The sequence below is a fragment of the Triturus cristatus genome, chromosome 1_2 (assembly GCF_964204655.1).
Source record: "Triturus cristatus chromosome 1_2, aTriCri1.1, whole genome shotgun sequence".
In the NCBI taxonomy this organism is placed as follows: Eukaryota; Metazoa; Chordata; class Amphibia; order Caudata; family Salamandridae; genus Triturus; species Triturus cristatus.
The window spans coordinates 949,828,109-949,841,943 of NC_140580.1; the positions used below are offsets into that span (position 1 = coordinate 949,828,109).

General features: G+C 45.2%; 1 protein-coding gene across 4 annotated transcripts in view; it reads left to right on the top strand.

The window, feature by feature from the left end:
• Positions 1 to 13,835, top strand: part of RGS3 (regulator of G protein signaling 3) — an 834,919-nt gene that overhangs the window by 165,834 nt on the left and 655,250 nt on the right. Inside the window, exon 1 of one of the 4 annotated variants that reach the window (XM_085609983.1) lies at positions 11,473 to 12,204. The exons of the other annotated variants lie outside the window; for them this stretch is intronic. Within the exon in view, the coding sequence (XP_085466109.1) occupies positions 11,847 to 12,204 (358 nt within the window). The 5' untranslated portion in view covers positions 11,473 to 11,846. Of the gene's footprint in view, positions 1 to 11,472; positions 12,205 to 13,835 lie in introns of those variants that run through there. 4 annotated transcript variants of the gene reach the window in all.

The window sequence follows — 13,835 nt, forward strand, 5'->3', positions numbered from 1 at the left end:
CTTCCTTGGTATACCTAACCCAATTTTCCAACCATATACAGGTATGATACCCATATCTCGCAGCCATGAAGGATGCAGGCGTTTTCGATGGAGGTAACAATTCACCCTCTCTCGTTTTAACATCTTTATCCTTGTCGAACCAATTTTTAATCTTTCTGAACAAAGATTTTTTCTTTTTCTCTTCTTGGTAATACATTTTAACGTTTACCAAAACTTTCTAATCCCTTCCGTAATACAACTGCACAATATGATTTTTTAACCAATAACAGCGCGACTCACACTAACGCACCAATCCTGGAACGTTTACGTCACTAGAATAGCTCTACCAATACTTGCGCGGCTCACACCAACGCACCAATCTCAGCGCGAGCACTATTCTGATCTAATATCCAATCAGAGCGCGGTCTGTTTGACGTCAGCAGTCGCTGCAGTCGCTTCTGTCTCCTGTCTCTTGTCACTCGTCTACCCCTCCTTTACAAAATTTCTCAGTAGACTCCGTGTCAAATTTTACAAAATCTATTAGTTACAACATATAAACATCTCCATTGTCTGCTTCGCTAACCACAGAATAGTAAAGAAAATCTATTTCACAAGAATTCCGTTGACACAGTAGCACATCCCTCTACTCTGCCCTTCTAACATACATTCATTAATTGTTTCCTCTAGGACTTGTCCAAAGAGTCTTACAATCAACTAAATATGAGCATTCACGCACATTCATACAAGAAAATATATAGTACATACACACAGAATCCTGCTTTTCCCGAGAACAGCGAACAATCTGCTCCACTACAGAATTATAACACACATTAACCAAGCAGCTTACCTCTGCCCAGTTTCTCAAACAAGCTCAGAGAATACCTATTACTTCTCCCGCGATAAGCTTTAACGGCGAACCTTACCGATCCCTGGGACTTAAACCAGAGTTTCACAGATAACCTTCACTACCATACGCACTCCTTATATACCAGAAATATTTCTAATAGTAACATATGACAATGTCACTGATTCCGAACCCAGACAATGTGACGCGCAACTTCGATTGTCACACGTTTTCTTTTCCTGCATACATACAGGACCAATAATCCCGTCTTTCCCGAGAGCAGCATATACTTCCCTCTGCCCTACTACGGAACTGCTACTAGCTCCCAAGTTCCAGAAGCACTACATATAACTCAACATGACGACTCCAACATATAGTATTAGTACATATACCAACATCAATCAATAATCAATAATCAATAAGCTAATGTACCAGCAATCTAATCAGATCAAGACAATCATCAATAACCATCCTCCCTCTGCTACCAGGAAATTGATGCAGATTGGGGTGTACAAAATCTCCCTACTTCCACGGATAGAGTAATTTCACAGTTACACGCACATACACTCACCATACACTATGGCCCATTTCACTAACATACACTCAAATACTCCACCAGCACTGAACCTGTGGAAAGAAAACTCCTAAACACCCTGCATCTACACTGAGGTCGATAAGACCTAGTTATTGTAATTGTCCTGAGTCATAATCTAAACAATCTATACAACAATAATCAAATAGAGTACTCAATAATTGACAAGAAATAATCACCAACACCGCATTTAAAATTATGATTCTTTATCTAAAATTAGTCAAAAGAAATTAATCAGAGTAAATCATTTTCTCATAATTACCTATTCTAGCTAAATGTCGATATGGGTCATCAGGACAAGTCTCTCAGTAGAAATCTCCCGAGTCACCGTCCTCACAGCATCGATCCTCACCAACGCAGGTTTGGGAAGAAGTGGCAAAGTGGCCTCCCACCCTCTCTAGGCTAACAATATTTATAATGAAACTTGCAATATTATAGAAACATAAAATGTTCTACACGTCCGCCGAACCGCTGAGCAGAGCGAGCAGGAAAGGATGTAGCATCGCTACATTTGGAAAATCTCCGCTCAGAAAAAATCACAAAAATAAAAAGACTAAAAAATGTATCTTTCAACATCCACATTTCCTCTGAACTAACATGATGACTTCAGAGTCCATTCAGTTCATTCTTTATGGCTCCTTTGTCCTCCAAGGTTATTCAGACGTTTCTTGGTTCTTGGAGACTTGCCCAGCACTGCTACTGTCCTCACGGAAAATTTTAACCAGGCGAAGACTGTGGTCAGATGACTTCGACCATATTCAGCAAGGCCCTCTCATCACAAATCTCTCACTCGAGGCCAGGCTGCAAACGGCGGACATTTTATTCTAGGCCAAAATAGACCATCTTAATTAAAAGAGACAAAAACAACGTTACCACAGCATAGTGATTAAACAGTGTTAACCCCACTAATACCCTTATGTGTATGTAATTATCTAGCTTTTGCAACACAGAAAAGCATTAATTCAAAAGCGTTTCGTGCTTTAAAATAAACAGCACTCAGCAACGTTTATTTAATAAAACATGCACATTTATTAAATAGCAATACAAAAGCATTCCCTCGTGTCGGTTTTCTTATTAGTACATGTTGATAAGTTTAAACATATACACAAAACAAATAATTAGTAATTTAATAATTAGTAATTTTAATTATGACAAATAGACAAACCAGAGCTTAAAAACCCAATAGATTTTCATCAGAAAATTCTGCTCCAGCAAGACCTCCGAGTACTAAAGAAGTAAAGTCACTATTTCTCAACGCACCAAAGAGGATTCAATGTGGTAACTTTCTGGTTACATATACAAACAAGAGCAGTGATCACATTAACCAATAGAGCTTTCATAACGTAAAATAAATAGTTCATCACTCACTGATTAGTTTAGGCTGAGAGGTTTGTGAAGTACAGTTGGCCTCTCCATCCTTTCTGTTGTACCATCCCTTCCATCCTTGTGAGGTGAGTACTGCATGTAAGAAATGTGAGCCCTGCTCTTCTCGATGTAGGATAGACTTGCGTAGCTTTTCGCCGCATTTGTTCATTCCCCTGACATTCCAGGTGAGGAATTAAAATCTGTTCTGTGAGCCCATGTGTGTAATTCATGGGCCTGTTTTTCTACCCGGTTCAATGACCAGGTGGCTGGTTGCTCAACCCCTGTGATCACATACCCTATTGCCCGGTGACTGTGTGCTGAAGTCTTCATGCAGCATCCACCCAATGGTGACCCACGGAACACTGTGACGCATATAACGCTTGGCAGCCCCTCCCCTGAACTGAAGGCCGTGGCTCCCAGCGCGACATAAATAAAATAACTAAGATTTGCTCCTAATGGCCATTTTTCGCTAATTCGAGTTGGTAGAAGTGTGGGGGGGGGGGGGGTGGTGTCCTGGAGGTCGCTGTGCCCACAAGCCCAATGGCCCACCCAAGTTTAAATGAGTGTTGAAGCAAATGGCTGCAATGACCGAACGGTCAGGGTTAGTGCCTCAGGTTTTATTTCCTGACCACGATCAGAACAAATCAACCGTAGATGGTGCTGTTCCAGCTGGCATAGAAAGTTAGCAGTCCAGGTTGGATGTGAATTTGGATCAGTGTTTGCCTCCTCGCGTGTCGTGTCCTTGGAGCTCTTTGATGTATTCCTGTGCCAGAGGCATGACACCGCCTCCGCTGCCCGCTCCTTTCTCATTGTGTTTTTTGGCATGTTGGTCTATTGCCTGGTGTTGCACTCGTCTTTGTGTGGGAGGATGTGGTTTATATGGACCCAGTGCATATGTTTTTCCTCAGTCCCACACTTCCTAGAGGACTGTGAAGAGGCAACTTTCATTGTCCCTGATAATCTTCAGTTTGGTGGAGGAAAGGAGCACATATTCCAATCCTATATCTCCGATTCTTAGTTTCACATCTGAGGAAGACTGCCTGGCACAAGCCCTTTTTATGAGCATCTGAAATGTTTCATGTTTTTGTAGGAAGCTGTTTTTTTATGTAGTGCACCATAATGAGGTACATTATGTATAAAGTTCAGACTACCCTTGTTGGCTTACAGGCCTTATATTAATAATCCCAGATGTTCTCTTTGTGGTAGTGTGGGTGAGCAGTTTAGGCTTATCACACTGTGGTGTTAAGCATTTGTTGTACAATCAAGAAGAAACTCGAGCCCGATTTAGAAAAATAACATAGATTTTTGTATTATTTTCGACTCCAACATTATCAGAATCAGATAAGTACTTTAGACGTTATCAAGTTTTACAGGAGAAAATGGCATCTGTCCAATGTGGCTCTTGAGAGTCTCCGGACCATAGAGACACAGTCTATGTACTTGAGCACTGGGTAGCTCGAGTGCAGAGCTATTTTGCAGAAGCGACTGGTGTTGTCGAAGAGGGGAGGGGTCGGGGGACAACTGATGACAAATTACCAAATAAAAAAAAAACTTTCCTGCAGCCGGACGACCCGCTCTTTTCTGCTCTTCTCCTCTGCAGGCACAAGCTCCCAGAATCCATTGCGGCCAATCCTGACGCTGCTTTCATACCGTTAGCGGCATGAGAGCAGCGTCAGGATTGACCTTAGCACTCTGGATTTGCGCTCCGAGTAATACTAGAAGCTTGTGCCTGCTGTCTCCAACCCGGCAGCGCAGCTCAGGTTGGAGACTGCTTCAGTGTGCATGACGGTTTTGCCGGCCTGAGAAGTCCTGCCCACTGTCATGGACACTAATCACAGTGCACTTGCCACTCCTCCTGCAGCCTGACATCCACATGGCCCCGCCCCCAGAGACTCAGCATGAAAGGAAGAATAAAACGATAATACGTGTTTAATATTTTATTTTCCCTTTCCTGCTGTTTTGAGGCGGATGGCGGGGGTGGGGTGGAGGGTGGGGACCGCTGCTCCGCCATAGCGGAGAAGCTGCTGCTGGTCTTTTGTCCTGCGAGTCAGTGAGTTAGTCTCTTACGGTTTTTGGTGTACCTGCAGAAGGGAAAAGGAACACAGCAGGGCCACTCAGTCTGGAGCTGGCCTCCCTCGATGTCCCTCGATGTGTAGGTAAGTTTTGGCGGCGGTGTTGTTCTGACTGGACACAAACCAGCCTTGGTGCTTGCAATTGGCTCCGGTACCTCAGGTATTGGTGCTGGGCGGGTCCTGGATTCTCCAAACTTAGCAGGGAGAAGGATCTGACCTCCTGGAGCAACAAAGACTTCTTTTTGGGGTGCTACTTCCTTGTTGGGCCCGGGGGCCGACAGAACGCTGTACTGGGCAGATGCAGTCTGTGCCCGCTGGTGCAGGGAAGTGGCTTCTCCACTTCAAGGGAGATGTTTCTGGGTCCATTAAGTGCTGGGCAGACCTCCAAGGGTTTGGGAAGGCTGTTCCGCTGCTGGATGAGTCTGTGATTGTCGGAAGAGCAGCAGCCAGGCAAGGTTTTGTGCTAGGTAGGTGCTGTACACAGTTCTCATGTTTTCGGCTCTTCTTTGACCTCCTTCTTTCTGGCAGACAAATCTGAGTTCCTGGTGTCAGGGGGCCACCTAAATACTACATTTTGGGGCGTTTATGGGAGTGAAGGGTAGTAGCCAATGGGCTACTTACCCCTGGGGTCACTACACCCCCCGACTAGCCCGGTGGTGCGGCACGCCTACTTGCATAGCTCATTTCCCACTTGTTCTGGTGCCAAGTGGGCCTTGGGGCAGGGGGTGGCATCTCCCAGATCTGGGGGATACCGGGGTTGCATATTAAAGGCGGCAGGGGCCTTGATATGCTAAATCACGAGACATCCTGCTGGAGGAGATATGAACACCTTACTCCTGAGCAGGCATTGTTCCTGCCCTCCGAGATGGCGGTCTCCCACCTGCAGGGGGTCAGAAACTTGTCTGTGGTGGCATGCTGGACGATACCAGTCAGCCAGCACACTAGATACTGGTAGGTTTTTCACTAAGGTGCTCTCTGGGTGCATGTCATAATAAATATAGTACTGGTAACAGTACAGATTTATAAATATAAGATGTTTGATACCAAACACCATAGGTTTCAGTAAAGCCATCATGTAGCTAGGAGCTCTTAATGACCAGTGTCCAGTACATATAGTTAAGATGACTTCCCTGCTCACTTGTACCATCTATTTTTTTAAATAGATGGCACAGGGGCATTTCTGCTCATGCACATATATCTTTACAAGTAATATAATGCACCCTGCCTTAAGGCTACAAGGCCTGCTGTAGGGGTGACTTACATACATTATATGCAGTGAATTGGCATGGCACACAGTGAGTGTGCCATGTCGTGTTTTCACACATAGTTTGCACCATGTCACACAGCCTGCAATGGCAACCTGTATGCAATTTATTAGAAGAAAAACTAAAGGAGTCACTCTCTACAGCGAACTCTCTTTTCAACGAGCAACCGAGCTGTCTATCTGAGACCTAAACTGTTTCCTGGGCACCTTATGATATGTCCATTACGATTTGGTAAATAAGTGGTCAAAGGCTACTCCATGTTGCTTTGTTCCCAGTCCTGATGAAGACCCATAAGGATGTTTCATAGTCACCTCAACCTCTGATGGTCAAAATATCGACAGTTGATTTAGATTGCCTGTACTTAATACAAAGTCTGGTGTACAGCAGAGAAGTTAGAAACTTCTGCTTTTGGAAATTGAGACTTGATTATTTCAGACAGGCTTACTATAGTAGTTTGCTGTACTGAACCTGTGAAGTCTGCTTGGTTTCTTGTTTGCACATACTGAGACATATTTTTTTCACTTGATGCACTGCACAAACACTTTCAATTTGCACTTACGGAGCAGCCTCCATGAATATTCTATGTGATTCTAATTCAAAATTGTTTGAATATACCAAAAAATGGTAAACAGACCCATGTGTGTTTTGTCATTTTATGTTCTAACTTGAAAGAGTCATACTTTTATGTTTACAGTTATCTAAGCAACTGTTGATACAACATTTCCTTGGCTCCACCAGAACCAATTGTCTCTGTATACTAAATGATATCCAGGCTCTGAGGAATACAGGGTTATCCTCTTGTAGCTTAATGTTTGCTGAAAAGAACACATGCCTTGTTTTTTAGGTTTGACTACAGAAAACGTTAGCCTTTCGATACACGTCATCATTTTTCAAAAGTTAAAAAGTACAATAAGAATACAGTGTGTGTGTTTAGGTCACCCCCCTAAAACATTAGATTTAGTGTGTTTTAGATTTCGTCTAACACAGCTCATGTGCTGTTGTTTGCAAGATATTTTCTTTTCTATACTGAAGGCTTAAATCCCCCCCATTACTTACCATAGTTTGGCTTCATTGTCGCTCTCATTTACTGGCTTCTTATTGGTCAGCTTCTGTAGGCTTCCTTCTTTTTATGTATTTATCCCTCCCATGAAACATGGACGCATTACTTTGTCCCTTCACTACTCGCTTTTTTAGGCGCCACTTTTTTTTGTTTAAGACCTCTATGTGCATTGTTTTCAGCTGGCTCCTTTGTATACTCTCCTTGATCCTCCCACTGTCTATGTTGGCTTTGGCAGAAGGGACTTCTGCTGTCTGTGTTGCCTTTGCCACCTCCCCCTCGGTGTTGCCTTACCCCCACCCTTGCACTGCCCATGTTGCCTTGCCCCCCACCCGCCCTCCCAATCACCTCTTCTTTGTTACCCATCATCCCATCTGCATCTGGAACTCCCTACCTGTGACCATCAGAAGTATCCAGAAACATGCAGCTTCCAGAAGGGCCATAAAAACCTGGCTCTTCCCAGTCTAGTCTTTGCCTCTTGCTTGCTCCACCCTGCAGTGTTATTCTGGGTTTGGTGCTGGGATGCTCCGTTGCTGGGGCAGCTATGCACTTTATAAATCTAATAACATAACATTAAAAAGTGCTATAACGCAGACACCACTGGCTGCGTCATAACGCTTAACCCCCGCTCCTCACCCGCCCTCCGTGTTCCCTCCGCCCTCCTCCTGCTAGCAGTTTTTTTTAATACATTTTTAGCCATCCTTCTCAGCAGCCGAGCTACTGCACAACATGGCTAAAACATTGTGGTGCAAAAGACACTCAGATGATGGAGGGAATGCAGAGCAAATCAAACATTCACCCCCAGTCAATAGATCTGGGTTAAATCCATTGTTCTTTTGCTCACCATGCCACCCCAGTTTAGACCTAGCTATATGCAAATCAGACTTGACCCTGGCATCATGGCTATAGTCCATCCCGAACTGCCAAGCCAGGTCCTCCCTAGACCAGAAACAAGCATCCTGGGACCGGTTTCTGGGCATCACCCCTCATCAGCCAGACTAGCTTGAATCCAGTGGCACAGTGAGCCTGGGACCCACGTATGGGCATACCCGGCTCACTTAGGGCGAGAAAGCAAAAGACACACAGATGATGGACGGAATGCAGAGCAAATCAAACATTCACCCCCAGTCAATAGATTTGGGTTAAATCCATTGTTCTTTTGCTCACCATGCCACCCCAGTTTAGACCTAGCCATATGCAAATCAGTCTTGACCCTGGCCTCCTCTGCATTGAGCACCCACCTGCCATAAAAAAGTGCTATGATGCAGACACCGCTGACTGCGTCATAATGCTTAATCCTTGCTCCTCATCCGCCCTCCATGTTCCCTCCGCCCTCCTCCTGCTAGCAATTTTTTTTAAATACATTTTTAGCCATCCTCCACAGCAGCCGTGCTACTGTACAACATGGCTAAAACATTGTGGTGGGCACAGCGGCGGAAGCAGGGATTGTTTCATGGGACTAGTCTCTATGAAGACAATAAAGCGAAATGCCAGGTTACTGTACTGCCGACAACGACTCTGTTATTCAGGGTTATTTTCTCAACTATAAACCATTCAAATTCAGTATGGCCATGCTTCATCTTTTTATAGTGGTCAACCAATGGGGCATTAAGTTTGCCTGTCTTTAAGGCCGACCTATGCTCCAAAAGTCTGACCCTTAGTTCACGTCCAGTTTCACCTATATACGCTGGTCCACAAGGGCAGCGTAAGACATAAACAACATTGTGGCTCCTACAGTTGTTTAGGCTCCTTGATTCAATAGTATAGCCATTATAGGTTAATGACTTTGCCACAATACAATTATTACAAATTGAGCAATGGCTACATTTGTTATTACCTAACGCTCTGTCACCACCTAGAGTGCTTTGTCTCATAGGGATATTATCCCTGTACGTGTGGACAATATTCCTACGAATATTATCATTTCGCTTGAAGGCGAACAGAGGTTTGGGAAGTTTTATGTCATCATCATCATTTAGAATACTCCAATTGGAGTTGATTACATTTTTAAGCCTATTGCTAACATTAGAAAATTGACTAACAAACACTAATTTATTTTTAGTGTTGGTAGTATCTTTCTTTTCCTGTATTGTAGACGGGTCTGAATTCAACATACTTTCACGGTTATAAAACCTGGCCCGCTTGAAGGACCGTTTGATGAGTTTCCTAGGCTATCCTCTATCGAGTAATTTGTTTTTCAAAAAATCAGAATGTTTGTAAAAATACCCAATGTCTGAACAGTTCCTACGTAACCGTAGGAACTGTCCAAACGGTATATTATCTCTCTGGGATTGTGGGTGAAAACTCTGATAGCGGAGTAATGTGTTTTTATCGGTCGGTTTTGTATAAAGTTCTACTGCCAATGTTCCTTCCCTGTTTTGTATTGTTATGTCAAGGAAGTTCACTGATGTTTTAGCATATGCCGCAGTAAATTTGAGATTGGGATCACCCAAGTTAAGCCACTCTAGGTGCCCTACTCCCAGCTTCTGTATTGCTTTACTATTGGATTTTCTTTGTAGATGAGCGGGAGAGTAGGGCATCACACGCAGTAGTCCGGCTATTATTAAACACTTCTGTTAACAAAAAAGCCAGATCTCCTGGCTTTGCCAGTGCTTGTTAGTTTCACTTCTTCCTCCCACTGAAGTGTTGATTCAGGTTGTTTGAGATCCGGTGAGGCTTCGCAGAAAAGTCGATCTCGTGAATTACCTCTTTGGCTCGTTGTTTGCTGGTAGCTAGTGGTCTCTGTCAGAAGGTTGTCGGTGGGGCAAGCAGGTCATTACTGAATGTGCCCCCTGTTCCTTTGCAGTCAGAATCAGATCTTTCGGTTGTCCAAGAGCAATGAGGCCAGAGCTAGATAGACCGAGAACGTGTTTAGCACGCCATGACTGTGTACCGCTGCTGGGCACCTCTGTTGACCCCTGCCTCACGTCCTAGATACACGAGCCAATCGCGTGGATAACATGATGATTGATGGTGGTTAGTACCACTCAATGGGCCTGACCGGTGGGTTTATTGGGAGGGTTCTCACAACATCCGTTAACATTCTATAGAGTTAGGCCGGTGAACTTCCGGTCTGTTGGAGGCTATGGTGTCAGGTGAAAGCTTTTTTTCTGTTCAGCTGTGGTGTTGAGGGTTGATGCTTAAATTAAGTAGCACAGCTAGGAGTCCCCGAAAACGGAAGCACTTGTTTTATGTGTGAACCAAATTAAAAGTACGGTGTCACTTCCTGCCATTTGCTCCACTTGTAATAGCATAATGCGCTCAAACATCCTAACCTGCAAGGGAACTGTTCATTTGCAAATATTTGTTCTTTCCAAAAAACAAAAAGACATGCTTTATAATTACCACAACATTTCGCCATCTTCTAAGCACCCCTTTTATACTGAAAGAGGAAAGAGGTATTTTAATTTGATAACATATTAAGTTACACCTGTCGAGCATTTTGTGGATATTCTAAGTCAAAGTTCGGTTTTACGTCTGCGGACTGTATGAAACACTCGAACCTTTAGTTGTGTATTTTTTAACTCACATAATTCCTTGGTGATGTGTAATAAAATAATGTACTGCTGGTAGTACGTTGTTCTAGATGTATTACAACAGGTTGCATAATTATATGGGATCGGTGTTAATTTTGGCCTTTCAGCCCACAACAAGTGTTAACACCCCGCCTAGAGGTAATGGTTTAGTGTACCTCATCAGTATGACAGGCAGAGTGTGCCCTACGGGAATTCGAGTCTGTGACGTAAGCCCGAGTTTTCTTAGTGAGCCGTCTTACTTGTTAGCAAATATGTTGCCAAAGTATTCGGGCCTTTTCAAAGTTTCAAATAAGCCTCGGCATGAGGGAAACGTGAACTCTGCTAGACATGTCATAGAAAGCAATCACCCTGAAAGTGCTTAGTGAGGGGGTGGAAGTGTCGGCTAGAGCTGGTGATTCCTGGCAGGGTTAGGGAGGGGGCGCGCGCATTGTGTCCGGGGCTCGAGCCGAGCTGCACCTTTTTAATATGCAAACGCGCGCAGCTGTCAGAAGCAGCGGGATTCCTCCCACACTCTCCTGCGACTTCCCCCTCGGCGGCGGATGCCCCATGATAAACATTAACTGGGTTAGTATTTTGTAAATAGCACTTAAACACAACTGAGTAAACAGTTCTACATTACAGACTTTCAAGGTTGCATATCTTGTTTTTTTTAAAAAAAACTCTATTCTCTTAGACATTATTTGAAGCCACGAAATGTATTGTTTGGGTCAAGGTACACAAAGATCCTATTCAAACGTAATCCGTCCAATGGGAGCGGCGGCTGTCTCTTCTTATTCAAATAAATGGCGGCTATCCGGCTCCTGTCAGAGCAGCTGGGCCCTCCCCGCTGACAGGGCCTGCGGACCCAACGGCTGCTTAGGTTACTGAAGGGAAACACTGGCCTCGGGTTACAGCCACCAGGCATAGCGAGCAACTTCCAGCACTGGATGGGGGAGAGCAGCCAGCCACCAGAGCACGGCGTCCCTGGGACCTGCAGCGGGTCCTGAACAGCGCCTCCTCAGAAGTGCAAGGAAGCCCGTCCTCTTCATAGCACCCCCTCATTGACGCAGTGCCCATCCTCTTCATGGCGCCTCCTCAGAGGTACACTGCCCTCCTGTTTTCCGGATGAGCACAGACGAACCTTGGAATACAGCCTCATGGAGCACAGGCACTTTTCTGCACGCAGCCTCCTGCGCGGCAGCACGCGCACAGAGGACAGCCAAAACTTTGAGCACAGCCTGCTCGGGAGGAGCACGTCCACAATAGAGCACAGCCTGCTCGGGAGGAGCACAGCCATGCTGGAGCATAGCCGCCTCAAGAGGAGCACAACTGTGAAGCACAGCCGCCTCGAGAGGAGCACAGCTGTGGAGCATATCCGCCTAGAGGGGAGCACAGCCGGGGAGCACACTCTGCTCGAGAGGAGCACCGCTATGGAACGCAACAACGTGCACCGTGTTTCACTGTGTGCCAAATCCTCCGGCGCCCTGGACCGCTCGTTTTACCTCACGACCTCCGGTGAGTGCCACGCAGAGACCCGCGTGCTCTTGTGTTTGTTTCTACAGCTTGAATATCACGTGATGAAGGGCAAGTAGACATGTTGCCACTTGAATAACAGGTGCTTTTCACTCAGCAATGTTCATGTAGACGTTTTCAAAAGGGTAAAATGTTGGGAAATGTCCGTATGGTGTCACAGATGGTGCTGGTGTGTGGGTACAAACTAATAATCCTGGAGTTTAAGGTTTACACAAATGCATTGAGTTAAAATCATACCTTGCTTTAGACCTTGATTAGAAGCGTTGGATCATAGCTTGAGTGCGCAGGGCTAGAATTAATAGCACTTGCAATACACCCACCTGTACATTAGGTGCATCGCCTCCTGGGCTTTCTCTCGTTTGATACAAAGTCCACACCGAGGGTGCACATCCTGGAAGGTGCACGCTTCTCAGCTGGATCTTAAAGCAAATCATACTTGTATTTCATCTACTTTATGTAGAGCTGTCACAGACTAGTGATGTCAGTGATCTGTGCAGCACTAAAAGGGAACTGCTCCACCAGCTGCCAGCTTCTTGTGTAGGCTCTGCTGTGAAATCAGATGTCTTCTAGGCACTTGGCTTTAGTGCCACCGGTAGTTGGCCGATGGAGACCAGTGGGTGCTCAAGTCCTACAGCTACATGCCCCCACAAACTCTTCACACTACCTGTTATATAATGCCAGGTTTAATGAAAAGGGGCTCTTCCTGGACTCGTGTCAGGTGGGAGTAGTGGCAGTTGTTCTGCTTTTACTCTCATGCATACCTCCAAGATTTATGTTGTCCTGGTTTTCTCTTTCAGACAGCACTAGCAACACTTTGATATGCTAGGATTTGTTTTTGGAAGGTTTCAACTTCAAGTCCCAGAATGCAAAGTTATCTTGGTTTAATGGGCAGGTACCTGAAGGTATCACACTTGACATTTGCTTCCTTGGCCACTTTGCCCCACCGATGAGAGAGCAGTGGTAAGCGCTTCGCTCTATCCCCTTCCCTGAGACAGAAAAGCATCTGTCGAACCCTACCCCTTCTATTAGAGAGCAGTGCAAGTCCTCACATTACTGCCACTCACGAAGATGGTTTAATTCATTCTCTGCTTCACCCCAAGAAGGGACAGCACTCTTACCTAAGCTTCCAAGGAGAGCACCACTCCTGTTTGTCTTGTTTGGATCACTGCACTGTTCATTCTGCTTCCTATGGTTTTGCTTGCCCCATTACAATTATTGCCTATGTCCCACCACAACTGTTGGTGGCTAAAATGCCAGGACTGAGGGCGTGGCACATGACCTGGACCGCTTGGTAGTTCTGATAAAGAGCAGTTTATGCCCTAATACACCTTTCCACCTATGAGAGGGCATTAGAAGCTTTTTAACCCTTCCAGCCCCAGGAGAGGGTATTGAAGACCATTGTGGTTCCCGTTTTGTCTCCCTCTCTCTCCATCTAGATCCAGCAAGCTCTTTCCCTCTTCCACTTCCATAAGTAAACAAAGTCCCACCTCTTCAGGCAGCATCTCATACCTTTGTAGCCCCCTGCCACAAAGGCGGCGCCTTAAGTAACCTTAAGTAACCCTCCTTCCTTCTGTTTGCTACCCTGGTCCTTCAACCCTGTCCCATTGCCTCTG